The sequence below is a fragment of the Capra hircus genome, chromosome 25 (assembly GCF_001704415.2).
Source record: "Capra hircus breed San Clemente chromosome 25, ASM170441v1, whole genome shotgun sequence".
Taxonomy (NCBI): Eukaryota; Metazoa; Chordata; class Mammalia; order Artiodactyla; family Bovidae; genus Capra; species Capra hircus.
In genome coordinates this window covers 134,893-148,225 of record NC_030832.1, presented here as the reverse complement: position 1 = coordinate 148,225, position 13,333 = coordinate 134,893, and the positions used below count along the sequence as shown (strand labels likewise).

Sequence of the window (13,333 nt, the reverse complement as noted above, 5' to 3'; positions counted from 1 at the left end):
GTTGGGGCAAGCCCCCAAGAGAGTCTTGCTCCCTTTCCCGCTTTTCCAGTGTTGGTGTTATTGCTGCCTTTTTCATCTGTATCCTCTGTTACTGACTTTTTTAAGTTAAAAATTTCTTCTTTAATTATACACAAGTGCTGGGAGCCTGGTCCCATTTCTGCTGTGCATGTATCCTGACTTGGGGCTTTTATTCAGAAAAATATTAATTTTTCTGTCTGACAATGTCATACTCAACTCTTTTCATATTAAGGCACTGAAGAACCCACACACACACAATTCAGGGACTTCCCTAAATTGGTCCAGTGACTAAGACTCTGCACTCCCAGTTCAGGGGGCCCAGGTTTGATCTCTGATCAGGGAACTAGATCCCACATGCCGCAACTAAAAACCAAATAAATAAAATAGCAAATATTTTTTGAAAATCCCAAAACGTCCACAAAAATATGAAGATCATGCAAAGAGAGACTGAAGAGCCAGGCTGAAGACTAAATGAGAAGTTTGATGTTGACAAGTAAAGGCCATTCTTGGGAAGGACAGTGTGTGATGAGATCTGTGGTGATGGATTTGGACTGGTGTTAATCTCCTGACTTTGGTGGTAGTTCTCTGCCTATGCAGGTGCCTCAGCGGCTCAGGTAGTAAAGAATCCACCTGCAATTCAGGAGACCTGGGTTTGATTCTAGGCTCAGGAAGATTCCCTGGAGAAGGAAACAGCAACCCACTCCAGTATTCTGGCCTGGAGAATTCCATGGACAGAGGAGTCTGGCAAGCTACAGTCCACAGGACTGCAAAGAGTTGGACATGACTCAGCAACTTTCATTTCACAATCTGGTGATTTTGGTGGTAGTTCTCTGGCTATGCAGGTAAGTGTTCTTGTTGACTTTAGGAAATCTACAGGTGTCTAGGGATGCTGAGAGTATTAAAGGGAGTCATGCCTGCATTCTACTCTCAAGTGACTCAGAAAGAAAGAGCAAGTGAAGACAAGTTGTTAACTGGGGAATCTTGATGAGTATTTGGAAGTTTATTAGCATACTTTGCAGGTTAATTATGGCAGAAAGCGAAGAGGAACTAAAGAGCCTCTTGATAAAAGTGAAAGAAGAGAGTGAAAAAGTTGGCTTAAAGCTCAACATTCAGAAAACTAAGATCATGGCATCTGGTCCCATCACTTCATGGTAAATAGAAGGGAAAACAGTGGAAACAGTGATAGACTTTATTTTTGGGGCTCCAAAATCACTGCAGATGGTGACTGCAGCCCTGAAATTAAAAGACGTGTGCTCCTTGGAAGAAAAGCTATGACCAACCTAGACAGAATATTAAAAAGCAGAGACATTACTTTGCCAACAAAGGTCCATCTAGTCAAGGCTATGGTTTTTCCAGTAGTCATGTATGGATGTGAGAGTTGGACTATAAAGAAAGCTGAGCACCGAAGAATTGATGCTTTTGAACCGTGATGGTGGAGAAGACTCTTGAGAGTCCCTCAGACTGCAAGGAGATCCAACCTGTCCATCCTAAAGGAAATCAGACCTGAATATTCATTGAAAGGACTGATGTTGAAGCTGAAACTCCAATACTTTGGCCACCTTCTGCGAAGAACTGGCTGATTTGAAAAGACCCTCATGCTGGGAAAGATTGAAGTTGGGAGGAGAAGGCGATGACAGAGGATGAGGCAGTTGGATGGCATCACTGACTCAATGGACATGAGTTTGAGTAAACTCTGGGTGTTGACGATGGACAGGGAGGCCTGGCGTGCTACAGTCCATGGTGTCGTAAAGAGTCGGACACGACTGAGCAACTGAACTGAACTGACTGACTGAGATATAATTCCCATGCCATCCAATTCACCCACTTAAAACATAACAGTTCATTTTTAATACATTCACAGAATTGTGCAGCTATTACAATTTTAGAATATTTCCATCATCCCCTGAAGAAACCCCATACCCACTAGCAGTCACTCCTATTTCTCCATCTTTGTCTTATTTTTGCAGTTTTTTTTGACAGTTTGAAAATGTTTTAGAATACAAGATTATGAACTCACAGTATCTGTGTTGTAATAACAATAAGTTACTGAATATTAGAGATTCTTTGCATAGCCAAGGTACTATGTTCACAAGTCACTTGGAATAGTTCTTTTTTCCTGATCGTTAGATTACTACATCCTCAACCAGTTTCGTGTAACTTATTTTCTTATTTTGATGTTTTTATTTTTTGCTCTTTAAAATTTTCTTTTTGATGATTTAACATGATTCAAGGTCAAGAGAGTGAAGAGAGTTAGGCTTGGAGGAGCATGCCTTGAACCCCATTCACGTTGCCACTTGTAATCATTTCCAGTTTATCTGTCCATAGTTGCTTTTTGCAAAAATACGCAAACACACACAAACAGATGAACACTTGCAAGGGCACACAGAGGTCAATGAACCACTCACATGCATGTGTGCCTACACATACTTGAATTTCCCCTCCTCATAGAAAAAAAAAATCATGCTATGCATATACCAATCTACTTTTTCATTTCTTTTTCTTTTTAACTCTGTAAATCCTGGCTATCATGTCACAATCATCATAAGAAATTGTCATTTTTTTTTCCCTTCTCAGTTCCCTGTGGTGTGGATGTTCATGGTTTGTTCTGTCGTTGAATCGTTATGGACTATTTTCCAGACTATAACAAACTCAGCTGCCCCAGTGGATCTATACATCTGTGTTCTACTCCCACCCACGTTGTAGGGGGGCTGCCAGCAGAGTATGGTCAAAGTCTCGTGTTTTTGTTTATCAAGAGGGGGGCGGGGAAATGGATCCCAGTGAAATTTTTAGTGTTACTTTGCATCTCTCTTGTTATGAGCAAGGTTGAACCTCTTTCCCTTTTCCGTGTCTGATCTGTATCCCCCACTAGACTGTCAGCTCCACCAGTCAAGAGCTTTGCTGATTTAATTGGTGGTATTCATGGCCTAGAAAGATTCTTGGGCCTCTTATGGGCTCATAAATGGTTGCTTAATGGAGCAATGAATGGGTGGATGAATGAATGAATATATTCAGCACTCCTCTCTTACTGAAATCAGGCATAAATCAGGAAACAGTATAAATTCCAGAAGAAGAGAGTATACCATCAGAAGCCCCAGAGACAGCCTGAGGTTGCCAGCTGGGTTCCAGTGCTGCCTCCCACCGCATCCCCAAGGGGCCTAGAGGCGCCCTTTCTGCAGAAGAGAAAGTGCATTTCCCCAGGTTATGGGAGCCGATCTGATCTCTGCCCTCACACAGAGGGGGTCAGTGCAAAGATGCCTGCAGTCCTCCCGTGTAACCCAGGCAGGCCCTGCACCCTCCCTCCATCTCTGCCACCCCCACCCACAGTGGCCCAGTGACCACAGAGACAAAGTGGACGTTAATTCGTTTATTGGCCCTTCTCGGGGAAGGCGTGGGGTGGGGTGTGAGACTCCTTAGAACATCCGGGGGCCCATTCCGTCCTGTGGGTCCTGCGGCGGCCTCAGCGGTACTTCTCCGTCAGGACGCCGGACACGATGGACAGGAACTTGTCCCAGGCGGCGTGCGCGTCGGCCGTGAAGTCGGCGGGGAAGTGCGAGGCCAACGTGACCAGCAGGCAGTGGGACAGGAACTGGGGAGGGAGGGAGAGCAGTCAGTGCTGTCTGCCCGGACGAAGCTCCGCCTCTGGGACCTCGTCCCGCCCCCGGGACCCCGGCCCCAGAAGCAGCCCCGCCCAGAGGCCCCGCCCCGCCCCAAACCCCGCCCACAGAGACATCGCCCCGCCCCGGGACCCGCCCACAGAGACCTCCTCCCGCCCCCGGGACTCCGGGACCCCAGCCCCGAAAAGGCGCCCCCGGGGCCCCGCGCCCACCTTGAAGTTGACCGGGTCCACGCGCAGCACGTAGGCGTGCAGCTCGCTCAGCTTGGACAGCGCGCTCGTCACGTTGTCGATGCTCTTGACCGCGTCGCCCACGGCGGCCACCACCTTGGAGCCGTGCGCGCGCAGCTGCGCGGAGCCCGAGTGCAGGTCGAAGTGCGGGAAGTAGGTCTTGGCCTGCGGGTAGCAGGAGAAGAGCCTGCGGGCGGGCGGGCGCCTTAGTGACCGCTCCGGGTGACTCTCGCGGTAGCCGCTGCTCAGTACGGCCCGGCCACCTCACCCTGACCGCCCGTCTCCCGGTCATTCCTTCCTTCCCTGCCTCCCTCCCTCCACGTGATTGTGGGGACCTGGGTGCTGGGCCCCGAGAGACACAGGTGACCCTCAGACCGCCCCCATCACCTCCTCCTCCTGCCTCTGACCACCGAGACACTCCTCACCGGCTCATGCTCACTGACCCTTCTCACTGACCATCTTCAGTGACCCCCCTCACTGACCACCTCACTGACCCTCCTCACTGACCCCTCCTCAATGACCCCACCTCAATCACCCTCCTCACTCACTTTCCTCACTCACCCTCCTCACTCACCCTCCTCACTGACCGACACGGTCCCCTCCAGGCTCCATCCCAGCCCACCTGGTGCTCACCTCTCCAGGGTCTCGGTGCCAATGACGTCCGCCTGTGTGGAGATCTTGCTCCACATGGACACGACGATGGTCCTCTCAGCTCTGGTCAGAGACATGGTGGTGGTTGAGTGGGAGCTGGGCACGCTGAGAACTGGCGTCCTGGTGCTCAGTCCCCAGGGTCCACTTATATACGTGGAGCCAGGGTGGGGGCCGCGCTGTGGTCATCGTTGGGGGAGGGGAGGGACCCGTGGGTGTGGATCTCTTATCAGATCCAGTGACCATGGGCAGTTAGGGCCTGGTGGGCTTGGTGGGGTGAGGGGCTATCGCTCCGGCCACCCTTGCTGGGCCTGACCAGACTCCAGGGGAGATAGGGGCCCAGTCAGCCCAGGAGGTCATCCTGCGTTTGCAGCCCAGTGCTGCACTTGTCCATTTCAGAATCCCAGAATGGGAGACGCCAGAGGAGTGCCCATACACTGTCCGGTTCCCGGCTGGCCCGTGCCCCTGCTGGCCCCATTACTGCTGGGCTGGGCTGTGGCTGGACCCACATGAGCCCTCCCCCTGCCCAGTGCACACACTGGCTCTAGGACCCCCGGGTTTCCTCCAAGAAAACAATGCATGGTCTTGCCTGGTGGGAACTGAGGAGGGAGGTACTGACTGGTTTCTGAAAATCTGGGGAAGTGGCAAGTAAACAGAAGAGAATCCTTCTAATATCGTGTGATTTTAGGGTCTGCAGTGTCGCTCACCAAGTCATAATTTAAACAAAGTGAGGCAGATATGCCTTTCAGTTTTATTTCAACCTACAATGCAATTGATTTTTTCAGTATGCTGCTCTGTGAATTTTGACACATGTATAGATTTGTGTAACCTCAACCACCATCAGGACACACAGAGCTCTATCACCCCCAAAACTCCCACTGGCTGCCCCTTTGCAGTCTCATCTCCCTCTATCCCCTAAACTGACACCGCTGTACCTCTCTCTTTTTTAACAATGTCCTGTAAATGGAAATATACAGCTTGTCAACATACAGCATGTAATCTTTCAGGACTGGCTTCCTTCTTAGCGTAATACTCTTGAGATACATGCATGTTATTGGCTGTGTCAATAGCTGGTTCCCTTTTACTGCAGGATAGTACTCCGCTGTAGTAATATTCATTCATTCTCCCATTCAAACATGTGGGTTTTTCCCAGTTTGGGGTTATTACAAGTAAAGCTGCTGTGAACATGCTTGTGTAGGTCTTTATGTAAACATGTATTTTTATTTCTCTGGGATAATACCATATCTAGGAGTAGGACTGTGCTAAGTGTATGTTTAACTTGGTAGGAAACTGCTAATCCGTTTTCCATAGTGGCTTTACCATTTTGCATTCCACCCAGCAACGAAGAGAAGTCCTAGGTGCCGTGTGTCTTTGTCAGCACTTCCACACGTTGGTTGTTCTGATGTTGTGGGGCCATACGGCACACTGGCTTCAGTCTGCATTTCCTTGACAGCCAGTGATGTGGAGCGTCTTCTCACACTTTTGTTTGCCGTCCAGGTTTTCTCTTCGCTGAAATCTCTCTCCTGGTATTTTGACCATTTTAAAATTGGGTTGTTTGTCTTCTTACTGTTGAATTTTGAGAGTTTGTATGTATTCTGGATGCAATCATTTGTCAGATATGCACTGTGCAAATATTTCCTTCTAGTTTGTAGCTTGTCATTTCATCCTCTTAATAGTATCATTTGCAGAGCCAGAGTTTTATTTCTTGATGAAGTCTAATTTATCAAGTTTTTCTTCTAGGACTCATGTTTTTAGAGTCATGCCTGAGAATTGTTTGCCTAATCCCAAGTCACAAAGCCTTTATCTAAGTATTTTCATCTAAGACTTTTTTCTAAGTGTTTCAGAGTTTATGTTTTACACTTAGGTCTGTGATCTATTTTGAGATCGTTTTTGTTTGAGGTATGAGGCTTAGGTCCTGGGTTGTTTGTATTTTCTCTTTACCTACGAGTGTCCAATTTATCCAGTACCTTTTGTTGAAAACACTATACTTTCTCTATTGAACTGCCTTCTCTAACTTATTTGTAAACGATTAATTGCACATATTTCTGCACATCTATTTCTCTACTCTTTCTTTTATTCTACTGACCTATGTGTCTATTCTTCACCAAAATCACACAGGCTTTATTACTATAGCTTTATGTCATGTCTTAAACTTAGATAGTCTCCCAAGAATGAGAGAAGACATTTGCAAATCATATATCGGATCAGGGACTGATCCAAAATATAAAAAAATCTTACAAGTCAAGAAGAGACAGCTAACTGAAAACTGGGCAAAGTAATAGCTATTCCTCTAAAGAAATCATAAAATGTGCAATGAACATGTGAAAAGGTGCTCAGCATCATTACTCATTAGGGAAATGCAAATCGAAACACAAAAAGATAGCGCATCATACTCATTAAGATGGCTGTATTCAAAACCCTCAGCCTGAACTCTAATCCTAACCTTACCTACAGCTTATAGAATGGCTCTCCTTAAAAGACAAAATGACAAGTGTTGGTAAGGAGATGGAGCAACTAGAATCGTTAGACTGCTGATGGGAATGTGGAAGACAGCCTGGCAGTTCCTCAAAAGGTTAAACAGAGTTCCCATATGACTCAGCAGTTCCTTTCCATAGCACACACCCAATAAAATACATCCATTTGAAAACTTGTACTGTGTTCATAGCACCACTATTCATAACAGCCAAAAAGTGCAAACAACCCAAATGTCCTTCAAGTGATGAATAGGTGAATCAAATATGGTATATAATCTAGACAGTGGAGTAGTATCCCGTCGTAAAAAGGAAGAAAGTACTGATACCTGAATGAATCTTGAAAAAATTCATATTGTATGATTCCGTTTACATAAATGTCAAGAACAGGCAAGTCCTTAGAGACAGATAGTAGATTAGGGAACTTGCCCAAGTGGTTAACTTGTCCAGTGGTTAAGAATGCTCCTGCCAATGCAAGGGACATGGGTTCAATCCCTGGCCTGGGAAGATTCCACACGCTGAGGGGCAACTAAGCCTGGGCACCACAACTCCTGAGCCTAACACTCCAGAGCCTGAGGGCTGGGACTACTGAAGCCCGGCTGCCTAGAGCCTGTGCTCCAGAAGAAGCCACCACGCGAGAGATCCGTGCACCCCAACTACAGAGTAGCCCCTGCTTGCTGCAACTAGAGAAAGCCTGTGTGCCGCAGTGAAGACTCAGCACAGCCAGAAATAAACTGATAAAACTTAAGAAAGAGAGGAGTAGATTAGGTTGTTTGGAGCCAGGGTAGTTGGGGGTCTGTGACTGTTAATGGGGCTGGGGGTTCTTTCGAGGTAATGAAAAGTTTCTAAAATTATGGTAATGGTCACATGACTCTCGGAATATACAAAACCCCACTGAATTAGACACTTGATTGTTTTTTCTTTTTTTTTGGTCTGCCCTGCATGGTATTTGGGATCTTAGTTCCTTGATCAGGTATCACACCTGTGCTTGCTGCAGTGGAAGTACAGAGTCTGAACCACTGGGAAGTCCCAAGTTGCACACTTAAAATGGCAGGATGTATGGTATGTATGTATGTATGTATGGTATGTGAATTTTATCTCAATGAAGGTGTTAAAAGACTGGGTGATGTCATTCCTCCATCATTATTCTTCTTTTCCAAAACGATTTTGGCGACTCTGGTTCCTTTGCCTTTCCATGTGAATCTTTGTTTGTTGTTCAATTGCTCAATTGTGTCTGATTCTTTGTGAACCCATGGACTGCAGCATACCAGCCTTCCATGTCCTTCATTATCTTCTGGAGTTACTCAAACTCACGTCCATCGAGTCGGTGATGGCCATCCAACCACCTCATCCTCTGTCGTCCCCTTCTCCTCCTGACCTCAATCTTTCCCAGCATGAGGGTCTTTTCCAGTGAGTCAGCTGTTTACATCAAGTGGTAAAAGTAGTGGAGTTTCTGCTAGCATCAGTCCTTCCAATGAATATTCAGGGTTGATTTCCTTTAGGATTGACTGGTTGGATCTCCTTGCAGTCCAAGGGACTCTCAAGAGTCCTCTCCAGCGCCACAGTCGAAAGCATGAATCCTTCACACTCAGTCTTCTTCGTGGTCCAACTCTCACATCCGTGCATGACTGCTGGAAAAACCATAGCTTTGACCAGACGGACCTTTGTTGGCTAAGTGATGTCTCTGCATTTTTAATCTCAGAGTTAGTCAAAGAATTACTTGCACAAAAGCCTAGGAGTTTTTCAGAATGGAGGGAAACGTTTCCTGCATGGAGAGTTCTGATCACAGATATTTTGCTAAACTATTAGAGAAAATTGTGAGGCTCAGACAAGCCCTCGGATTGGAAAACATGTGCACAAGAATAAACAAGTGTTGAGCACCTTCTGTGCTTGGAGTGTTGCTGTGCTATGAGGCTTGGCTCCTCAACGCCTGAGACCGGGCTGATGAGACTGTGGAGCTCTGAGGGCAGGCGCTGCCTCCCGCGGTGCCTCTCTGGGGCTGAGTAGAGAGGGCGGGGATCTCCCGGGGCTGTCAGTGCCTGTCTGTGGCCTGGAGGCTGAGTCTGTCTTCCTGGAAGCCCCTTCCAGGTCTCCCCTTATGTTTCACAGCTGTGCCCTCTTCTCATGTGACAGGGTCTCCCTCTCCTAGGGTGTGCCCACCCTCTGCTGGCCTTGCACTCGCGGTCACCTCTCCTGGCCGTGCTCTGCCTCTGGGCCCAGGTGTTCCCAAGGTGTGTGACTTTGCCTTTCTGAGCTCACCCCAGAACTGACCATCCCAGCCCTCCCTGCTTACCCCTGGTTCAGGAGACTCCAGGCCGCTGCCCGCATCTAGGCCTGCAGTCAGGGTGCGCGAGTCTGATCCTGAGGCTTCAGCTCCCCAGAAAGAAGAGAAGGAAGGGAGACAGACAGGGACAGATGGACAGACTGGCAGAGAAAACAGACTGAGCCAGGGAGACAGAGGGGGCTGAGGAACAGTGGAAGTTCAGGCAGAAGGAGGGAGTCTGGAGGTCCTGGGTGAGGGTGGAGCTGACCTGCTGGACAAGGTAGTGGAGGCACAGTGGGGCCTCAGTGAGCGATGCGCCCTGGACAAGGCCCCCAGCTGCAGTGTCTGGGGTCTTGTCCAGGAGTCAGTGTAGGGGGTGAGGAGTGTGGACTCCCGGCCTCCCACCATGGAGCTGGTCCTCACTCCCCTCTTGGCAGCACCTCCCCCATCCTTGGCTTTCACAGGACAGAGAGTTACAGGAAGCCACTTTGATTCTGAAACTTCCAAGGTCTGCAAAGCATTGGTGTGTGCAGGCATCCTTTTTTTTTTTTTTTTTTTTACTTTTTCATTGCAAAATACAGCACAAGATTATGTCACAGCGTAATAAAACATTATGTCACATACTGAGCATCCCAGTCCTCCCCAAAGGTGACCCCAACCTACTTTCTTGCTTTACAGTGAGCTTTTACTACACACTTATGTGTCCTTGGACTTCCTGTGGCTCAGATGGTAAAGAATCTGCCAGTGACACAGGAGACCTGGGTTCTATCCCTGGGTCGGGACGATCCCCTGGAGAAGGAAATGGCTACCCACTCCAGTACTCTTTCCCGGAGAATTCCACGGACATAGGACCTTGGTGGGCTACAGTCCAGGGGGTCGCAAAGAGTCGGACACGACTGAGCAACTCACACTACTACTACTGTGTGTCCTCAGGCGCTTTAGTTGGTGTTGCCTGCCTTTGGCTTTCAGGTCCATGAAACAGTGTAGTGGGTCATCTCCTGTCACCCACGTCTGTGACATGCCCGAGGTGCTGTGGGCCTTGATTGTCATCGCCGTGTTGTGTTTCCTGGTAGGGACATATCACAAGTTATTCAGGGTAACAGGGATGGACATTTGGGCTGTTTAGTTCCTGGCTGTTGTGAGTCCCCAGGATGGAGGCTGCTGGGTCCAGGGCATGGAGTTCTCGGCTTCCGCAGTTAATGGCAGATGTTTTCTGGAGCGATTGTACCGCCTGGCACTCACCTAGTGATGTGTGAGCTCCTCTTGCTCCACACCCTTCTAAAAGCTTGTCACGTCCGGTTGGAGGCGGGGTCTCAGGGTTCACCTTTTCTGCTGGGTGTATGCTAGCTTCTCACGTGGTCTTAGTTTGCGCTTTCCTGACACTGCTGAGCTAGGTCCCTGTTCACAGAGCTGCTGTCCTCTGCAATGCATTTGCACTTCCTTTTTTTGTTGAAGTTTCCCAGTCATGGCCATTTTTCTAGTGTGCTGCCAGTCTTATTGATTTATAGGAAATTTAAAGAGATTCTAGGTAGGGACTTCCCTGGTGGTCCCATGGTTAGGAACTCACCTGCCAATGCAGGGGCTATGGTATGATCCCTGGTCTGGGACGATCCCACATGCGGAGGCGCAGCTGAACCTGAACGGCACAGTGCAACTACTGAGCCAGCATGCCCAGAGGCCGTGCTTGGCAACAAGAGAAGCCACAGCGGTGAGAAGCCTGCGTGTTGCAACCGGAGAGTAGCCCCTGCTCGCCACAACGAGAGAAAGTCGGCGTGCAGCAATGGAGACCCAGCGCAGCCATAAATAAATAATTAATTTTTTAAAGTACTACTGCAGATGGTGATTGCAGCCATGAAATTAAAAGACGCTTACTCCTTGGAAGAAAAGTTATGACCAACCTAGAGAGCATATTCAAAAGCAGAGACATTACTTTGCCGACTAAGGTCTGTCTAGTCAAGGCTATGGTTTTTCCAGTGGTCATGTATGGATGTGAGAGTTGGACTGTGAAGAAGGCTGAGCGCCGAAGAATTGATGCTTTTGAACTGTGGTGTTGGAGAAGACTCTTGAGAGTCCCTTGGACTGCAAGGAGATCCAACCAGTCCATTTTAAAGGAGATCAACCCTGGGATTTCTTTGGAAGGAATGATGCTAAAGCTGAGACTCCAGTACTTTGGCCACCTCATGCGAAGAGTTGACTCATTGGAAAAGAGTCTGATGCTGGAAGGGATTGGGGGCAGGAGGAGAAGGGGACAACAGAGGATGAGGTGGCTGGATGGCATCACTGACTCGATGGACGTGAGTCTGAGTGAACTCCAGGAGTTGGTGATGGACAGGGAGGCCTGGTGTGCTGCAATTCATGGGGTCGCAAAGAGTCGGACACGACTGAGCTGCTGAACTGAACTGAACTGAACTGAATGGACAGGGAGGCCTGGCGTGTTGCATTCATGGGGTCGCAAAGAGCCGGACATGACTGAGCTACTGAACTGTACTGAATACTTACAAAAGTATTCTGGATGTAAGTTCTTTGTCAGTTTCATATATTGTATCTCCCCCAGGTCTGTACTTTGCCTGCACGCTCTTACTGCTGTTTTTGGTTGAGCAGAAATTTATAATTTTAATGCAGTCAAATTAAGTGATGTTTAAAAATTCAGTTTAAAAATGTACCTTTCTATAGGTAACAGCCAAAAGGTGGGAGCAACATGAATGTCCATCCATGGATGAATGGATCAACAAATGATGGTATTTCCATACAGTGAGATATTTACCAAACAAACATGAAAATGAAGCTGAGAAAGGTTTAGGGCAGGAGAAAAGGACAATAGAGGATAAGATGATTAGATGGCATCACCGACTCAGTTGACATGAGTTTGAGCAAACTCTGGGAGATGAAGGGCAGGACAGCCTGGCATGCTGCAGTCCATGGGGTCGCAAAGAGTCGGATGCAACCGAGTGACTGAAAACAATGTAAAGATGAAGCGCTGATAGAACATGGATGAACCTTGAGAGTATTACGCTGAGTGAAGGAGCGAGACATGAAAAGCCATATACTGCGTCACTCCCCTTACATGTAGGGTCCAGAACAGGCAAACCCAGAGACAGAAAGTGGATGAGTGTGTGCCAAGGGCTGGGGGGGGGGATGGGGAGGATGGGATGATGAAATATTCTGTAACTAGTGTGACCTTGGTTGCACTCATTATAAGTATATGAAATGCTGTGGAATTAACTTCACTTTCAAATGGTTAATTTTGTGTTATGCAAATTTTCCCTCAAATTTTTAAGAAGTGGAATAAGCATTGTGCTGAAGGCCGAGGTGAAGTGAACCTTCTGCATTACTTTTCTAGGAACTTTGTCATTTGGTCCTTCGAGCTGGCCATAGTCCAGCTTGGATTGCTTTTGTGTGGAGTGAGGTGAGGTCTGTGGACCAGCTCTGACTGGTGTGAGCTGCGTGTTCTCCAAGTCCTGGGCGTGGTGTGGGCTGGGTACTCTCATGTCGGGTGTTTGTCCCTCACAGCTCTGTGAGAGAAGTTTTATTTTTCAAGATGATATGTTTTAAGATAAGGAAACACAGGCTCGGGAAGGTTACACGTTCACAGTTTCCGTGGAGGTGGAGCCCCAGTGGGCAGAGGAGACAGGTTTGCTGCGTGCGAGGCTTTCTGTCTCTGGGCCTTGCTCTCCCACCTGAAACAAGAGGGGCTGGGCCTGTGCAGGGCCTCAGGGCCCTGAGACCTGCTGGCCTCTGGGCTGAATTTCAAGTGCCAGGCTTGTTCTAGCTTGTGTACTGGGGCTGAGCTCAGAGGGGCCGTGGTCTCAGCAGAAGATTGAGCCAGGGGTCTGCAAATGCTTCCTCCCCGCCTCCCCCAACCGAGAGCAACCCCTGGCTGACCCTGGGCAGGATGTGCTCCCTTGTTAGCCCTGGTTTCACTATTTTAACCTCGAGCGGGTCCCGCACCTCACTCTCAGGACGGACGAGCTGCTGCCGTGTGACCTCAGCGCACAGCAGTGTGAGTTCAAGATTACTGTTGCTCTGTTGTAGGTGAAGGATTTTCCTGGCCAGATACCCTGCGGTGGGGACGGTGGAGATATCACATCG

The 13,333-nt window shown here is 48.3% G+C and overlaps 1 protein-coding gene across 1 annotated transcript; it reads right to left on the bottom strand.

Annotated features, from left to right (window-relative positions):
- On the bottom strand, positions 3,374 to 4,590 carry LOC108633873 (hemoglobin subunit zeta-like). Its single transcript, XM_018040088.1, has 3 exons — positions 4,496 to 4,590; positions 3,845 to 4,049; positions 3,374 to 3,604 (listed from the first exon to the last, which is right to left on the bottom strand). The coding sequence occupies exons 1-3, from the start codon at positions 4,588 to 4,590 to the stop codon at positions 3,476 to 3,478; spliced, it is 429 nt and encodes a 142-aa protein (XP_017895577.1). The 3' UTR covers positions 3,374 to 3,475.

What these genes read in the sequence shown, in the direction of transcription:
- LOC108633873 (XM_018040088.1), bottom strand. Translation starts at nt 4,590, where the DNA reads ATGTCTCTGACCAGAGCTGAGAGGACCATCGTCGTGTCCATGTGGAGC. An exon ending in GGCACCGAGACCCTGGAGAG is followed by an intron (nt 4,050 to 4,495) that starts GTGAGCACCAGG and finishes GCCCGCCCGCAG; the next exon opens with GCTCTTCTCCTGCTACCCGC. An exon ending in TGGACCCGGTCAACTTCAAG is followed by an intron (nt 3,605 to 3,844) that starts GTGGGCGCGGGG and finishes CTCCCTCCCCAG; the next exon opens with TTCCTGTCCCACTGCCTGCT.